Consider the following 6,719-nt stretch of genomic DNA (forward strand, 5'->3'; position numbering starts at 1 on the left):
GTTTGCTCATCAAACATTTACATTTTTTAGATTATGACAGCGAGGAGGTGCTTACGTACGAGGAAGTCGCGTTGTATTATCCAAGAGCGAATCACAAAAGACCGGTAGTCCTAATAGGGCCACCAAATATTGGACGACACGAGCTGAGACAGAGGCTGATGCAAGACAGCGAGCGTTTCGCAGCGGCAATTCCTCGTGAGCAAAAGATTCGTGTTGCACGCGTATTTCGAAAATGTCGCGATTCAAAATAATTCAGTCCTGTGTTAGAACAACAATACCATCAAAGTGTCGTGACGCTTGTACACGTTTACCATTCCGATTTGTAATTAATCTCTCATTTATTTCGGTACATGTTTTCGCATAGTGTTTCACTTTCTTTCTTTCTTCTGCTACTCGGCCAGTCAATCGCAGTCTCCCCTTCACGTGCTCCTTTATTCGTCATTCAAATAATCGCCACAAAAGAGAAACGTTCGAGGGCTAAGACTAGAAAATTACACAAGTAATGTTGCTTTATCGTTTTCTACAGTTTATCCTTGTCGCTAATGTCAAGCGTTTAGCAAATGGTTTTTTTTGTTATAAGTTTTTAAACAGTTCTTTGTTTTTCTTGAAGAAACTTTTTCGAGTCGCATCACCTTTGAAATACGCGTGTAATACGTATAAATCACTTGTTCTTTAAGGACAAGCTTTCTTTCAAGGACAACCGTTCTACAGGGAGATACTCATTGTTTCAGACACGAGTCGTCCCAGGAAGGATTCGGAAGTGGACGGCCAGGACTACCATTTCATTTCTCGTTCTCAATTCGAGTCCGATATTCTCTGTAGAAAGTTCGTCGAGCACGGCGAATACGAGAAAGCTTATTACGGTACCTCCGTGGAGGCTATACGATCCGTTGTAAATTCCGGTAAAATTTGTGTTCTTAATCTCCATCCGCAAAGCCTGAAGATCCTTCGAAATTCGGACTTGAAACCGTACGTGGTGTTCGTGGCGCCGCCGAGTTTGGAGAAGCTACGACAGAAGAGGATCAAGAATAACGAGAGCGTCAAGGAGGAGGAGTTAAAGGACATTATAGAGAAAGCGCGGGAAATGGAGGACAAATACGGTCATCTGTTTGATATGATCATTATAAATACGGACACGGATCGAGCGTACAATCAGCTGCTGACGGAGATCAATTCGTTGGAACGGGAGCCTCAATGGGTGCCTGCGTCTTGGGTTCAATAAATGAGCGCAGGCTTTTGGGATACCATCGAGCCAGATATATTTTCGCTGAAACGTATAGCGAAAGGCTAGGCAATTGAGAGAGGCGACTTTAAAGTCTGACTGGAGATACTTCCAAGGACTGGTTCTTTTACTGGTGCCTGTTATACAATTTTACGTTTCGTACACGCGCGTAATTAAACTCCTTGCCAGGCTATCGTACTTCAAGTACCGCTGGTTTGGTGTAGTCTTCCGTGTCGTATATGGTGCCATCTGATATTCGAAGATCGTCGCGTCAGCAAGCATTTTAGAGGGCGTGGAAAATTCCCGTCTTGTTGTGATTTATCGTTCCTCGAGCCTCGAGGTCTGGCGTCCACCCAGGAAACAGGCAACGAGAACATCGAGATCCTCGACTTTGAATGTCGAAGGATCCTGCGATCAACTGGCGTGGCGCTTGTTTTTCATCGTAACCGGCAAACACTCTAGTTTTCCTCAGCGTAATTTGTACCGCGAGATGCCCCGAGGGAAAAATCGCTACTACTCCGCATAAGATATTATATAATAACGTTTTCCAAAGATGTGTGAATCTTGAAAGAGATCGTCCTACTTCTTTCAAAAGTCACCAGATAATTCCCCAGGATAACACCGAGCCGCGAAGAAAAAAAAAAGAAGCGAACCGGAACCGCGAAAATCTTGGACGGCAGCAGCCTTTTCACTCCGCGAAAGAATCGAAAGACATTCACACTCGTTCGTATCTTGCGCTGTCAGGAATTTTCACGGCGATCCTATAGCAGGGAGGCGCGGTCTCTACCGCAGAGTTTTTTAAGTCAAAAAGAAATATTTCGCAGGACTTTGCGAGTTGTTAAACGATTAACGTAAAGACAAGAAAAGAAAAAAAAAACCACGTTTCCTCGTATTTGTAATTTCGTGTGAACTAGTAATTCGGAGAAGGCGGAACTCATAAACGTTTCATCGTTCGCCCTAGGCACTCTCTCGTGTTTGTTTAGAGAAAAGAATCATAACTTTTAATCCAAGTAGACATCGTTAATGCGAGTATAGACATAGGCTCGTGTGTGAACCAGCATAAACAAATTTTTAAGATACTTTGGAATGAAACAGAAACTTCTAGGGTACTCCTTTCGTTTTCGTCCTCGAGCGACCATTAGACTTTTCTTCTTTTTGTTTTCTAATCCGACATCGATACTCCATGTCAGCCACTGTTATATTTACCACCCACGTGCATCCTCTTTATCCTCGACTAGCAATAACGCAAGATGTTTTTCGAGTCGAAGATCATCGCTGAAAATGAAACATGGTTTCGTGGCTCCAAAGAAAAAAAAAAAGAAAAGAAAATAAAAAAAAAAACCAAAAGAGTTAAGCGAGAAGAAATTAATAGGAATCGCATCGACGATCGATCGTTTTTAGTTCAGAGAGGAGACATTTTCCGAGGGTAGTTTAATTTCGATGTCGTAAACCCAGCTAGCAGCGAAAAACAATGTTTCCAAATGAGAGAAACGCGAAAAAAAGAAATACTAATTGCTACCTTTTTAGCTCACTATTTAAACAAAAGAAAATTATGTTAAGAAATCACGCACGATGGTCGGAGTAATTGTGCCAAGTGATTGGGCCGCGTGTTAAGGAGGACACGAGAACTGAAATGTGCCAAAATATTTGAGTCTCTTTAGAAGAGACTGGGAGAGGGAGAGGGACTTTTGTTCAGGAATGACGTATTACTAAAAGAGAAAGAAGGAGGAAAATGTGAGAGGCAAAGAAATACAAAGAGAGACAGAGAAGGAAGAAAGGACTTAAGAGAAACACGCTCAACGGCACTTTCGTATCTGTCATTATATTGATTCTGTAAATATTTGTGCACTTGTATAGAAAAAAAGAAAGAGAAGATGAATAAGAAGTTATTATCGTTATTATTATTAAATATTATAATTATATTAATTATTATTATTATTATTACCATTAATTGCTTCGACTTTATTCTTGTTAATTGTCATCGTATCACCCGTATTCTATTTTCTCGAGCCATTTTGAGACACAGCTCGTTTTAAATCACGCGAACGAAGGTCAGTAACACAATTGTATTTTTTAAGTGCTAATCAAAAATCCCCGACGGCAGCCTTTATTTCTGCCTTTTTTTTCGTATTTTTTTTTTCTTTTTTTAGCTGGACCCGTGCTCGAGTATGCGGCGTCGTTAATGCGTTATGCCCGACAAATCAATTAGGATTTCCGTAGGTAATGCGTTAACAGTGCGCGCGTAATGTACAGAGAGACAGAAAGAAAGAGAGAGAGAAAGAGAGAGAGAGAGAGAATGTGTGAGTTTGGAATGGTCCCTGTTCGAAGTGTGTGTACATTAATTACCGTTGTTCCCGAGTATTTTTCTCGACAATCCAACTTCATTTTATGTGTAAAATAAACGTACAACATCAAGGAGGAAATCTGTATGTATAGGTGCATACGTTTTGTATATACGTACGGTATATACGCACACATGTATGGGAAGAATCGAACGAGAACCGAATATCAAAAAAACCGACCATTGTTGTTAATCTCGAGTCAGCTATTTTTATGCCTTTTCGTTTCATCCAGCTGTTCTTCCTTCTCGAGCCCGTCAAACACGCATGAAACAAACGGAAGACCGGAAGTCTGAAATAGTCTGAATATACGAAGCGTTGCCTTATTCTTATCCTTTTTCTAACCTTTTTTTTTTAACGTCTCCCTGTCCTTGGAGAAATGCGAAATTTTTTGAAAATTTTTCCTGACGGAATCTGTGTCCAGCAGAGCGATATCGTAGAGTTGTAACGTCGTTTAGAAATCTGTGATGTGTTAGGTTAATCGAGTCGCTGTGTAGATCGTTGAGTATGGTGCGGGACCGAATTTAATTCCACTATTATTATGGGACCGTAAAGAATCACGCGAACACGCTAACAAAAGTGGCGAATTGATAACATTGCTCGGCGTAGACCGCGGATTTTTATGCATTTTTGAGAAATTCTAAGTTGCACGTAATACACAGAGATAATGTGAAATATCTCTGTAACATGTAGTCGATAAAACAGTTTTCTATCTGAGTTTTTGATTACATTCATAAAAATGTGAACTTGCATAAATATCCGCAGCCTACTTCGATGAGATCGGCTCGTATATCCGTCTTAAATGAAAATAAAGCACGAAGTGCCAGATGGCGTGCGGTACTATAATTAGCAATAACGAGGCGCGAAGCTAACAGCGCACAGCCGCGATAAAAGATTCTAAAGGAAAGAAAAAGAAAAGGGAAATACTAAAATTAGCTTACGCGTTAACTATATGTTGTCTATCTTTTAAATAGACCGCGGGCAGGAGATGCAATGGACCGATCGTTCGTGAAGAGAAGGGAGAAGAAAAAATGAAGAAAGCTATTTATTTGAGATGCACGAAACATTAAACCTGACGAAAAATGCATTTCATTTGGAGTAGAATTCACCTTGAGATTGAATATTCACGATTATTGCTGTTTCTCAAAGATATTGTGTAGATAGACGATAAACTGGAAAGTTATCGTCATATAAATATACATATAAATATATATATATATAAACAGGCACATATACATACAGTACCGCTCATAATTATTTTATATTTATTTCTATAATTCTAGTATAAAGACTAAGCTAACATGTACGATTGCTTGGTGAAACAATGAACACTATCTCAAATGAATTATAGTTTATAATTAATACTGTTTTGATTGAGTCGTGGATTATAGTATTAAATTTTAATCATTCCACTCATCGATTTTTAAAGTCATTCGAATAATTATGAACGGCAGTGTAAACGTATATGAAAACCATAGAGAAAAGACATGATAAGTCACATTTCTCATATGAGAGCAGTTTTAAAATTCAGTACATCAGTTTTGTTAATCAATCACATACTATCAAAACTACCTTTGTATCGAATTTGATTATGAGGTCGTCCTTCTGTAAAATATTTATATCAGAACTATTGATCTCGAGAGTACTATGGTTATCATATTTTATTTTTTTCACAAAATTTCATTGGATGCGTTATCTATCGTTAAAACGTATATATCTTTGGACAGAAAAATAGGTTGTTCCTCTTTTTAACTACGTTATATTAAAGTAAACCTCCTCATTTCTTTTTTTAACCACGAATTAATGTCAGAATCAGAACAAAATTGTACTTATGATATTTCTCTCCTGTAATCTTCGTATGTATATGTATGTACACAAACGTGAGACTTCAATCCTAAGGTAAAACGAGATGTTCCTCGATATTGCAAAAGATCAACAAGAAGTATCACCATCGTTTCAGTCCCTGAATATCCTCCACACATTCTGTTACGTATTAAATAAAAGTTACTGTAATATTTCTAAGGTCGCTTGTCAACTTCACACACGCATACACACACACACATACACACATACATGCACGTATGCACACACACATACAGAGCTCGATTGATCGATCATCGCCCTTTATAGCCTCGATCGTACTTTCCTCGCAGCTTGCTGCCAAAAGTCGACTAATTTTCCTCAAGAAATCGACTACAGAGAAAGAGAGAGAAAGAAGGCGAGATATACGCGTATTTTAAGAATTTAATTAAGAGGCAATTCGATGGAGAAACTCGTTGGGATTTTAATCTTGAAAGAAGACGAAGGTAAAATAGCAAGCAGAAGAAAATAGCATTAGGAATGTTAGTAAGTTATTTGAAATTTCAACGCACAAGGAAGCGTAGACAATTAACCTTGCTACGATCCTAGAATTTCTATACTTCAATTTTGCTCTCGTTTTACCAGACAGAGACAATACATAATCTTTTAAGAAAATATTTAATTCTGTTTTCTTTAGGTTTATATGACCTGTAATGATGCTCTGTTTCAATAGAATCGATTAAAACATAAATAGTTTTCGAATATTTGATTTTAGTATTCAATATTATTTTGTATATTCTATGCTTTTTATAAATGAAATGTTTCAAGAAAGAAGACGTCTGAATGACTAAAGGGAACAGTAAGGTTAATATAAAATTCGTGCATACCGATAAGACTTCTTTCATATTTTGTTCAAACCGAAGTTAGTTTTTAAGGTTAGAAAAATATAATTGATCGAGAATGATCATAGCAGGGTTAAATCCGATGAACCTTGTATATCGACGACGAATGCTTGCAACCTTTTTCAGAAAGATCCACACGAATTGCGGAAATTCGACTCGATTCCAGCAATAAAACTGAGTACTCAGGAGATATATTCATTCCTGTGCACCACGAACGTGTTGTTTCTATTTTCAATCTCCTTGAAAAAAAATCACCATTCATAGGAACTCCTGCATCCTATCTCCGTCCATAAAATTGCATGACATCTTTTCCAGCACATACACGTGAAACACATAACCTTCAAAGTTATCTGCATACGCTGTAAGTCTATTACAGATCATACATATTTTACATTTTTTAGTATGAAAATTAGTCCACTATTCTTATACTGATTAGTGTAGCGAAAAAAAGCAGCT

At 37.9% G+C, this 6,719-nt stretch overlaps 1 protein-coding gene across 6 annotated transcripts in view; it reads left to right on the forward strand.

Moving 5' to 3' along the window:
* Nucleotides 1–5,583, forward strand: part of LOC100648370 (protein PALS1) — a 134,150-nt gene extending 128,567 nt beyond the window's left edge. For all 6 annotated transcript variants that reach the window (XM_048410423.1, XM_048410427.1, XM_048410424.1 and 3 more), the window contains 2 exons: nucleotides 31–195; nucleotides 732–5,583. In XM_048410423.1, coding sequence (XP_048266380.1) covers nucleotides 31–195; nucleotides 732–1,222 — 656 coding nt within the window. In that variant the 3' untranslated portion in view covers nucleotides 1,223–5,583. The remainder of the gene's footprint in view (nucleotides 1–30; nucleotides 196–731) is intronic.
* Nucleotides 5,584–6,719: the final 1,136 nt, after the last annotated feature.

This window comes from Bombus terrestris, chromosome 11 (assembly GCF_910591885.1).
Source record: "Bombus terrestris chromosome 11, iyBomTerr1.2, whole genome shotgun sequence".
NCBI classification, from domain to species: domain Eukaryota; kingdom Metazoa; phylum Arthropoda; class Insecta; order Hymenoptera; family Apidae; genus Bombus; species Bombus terrestris.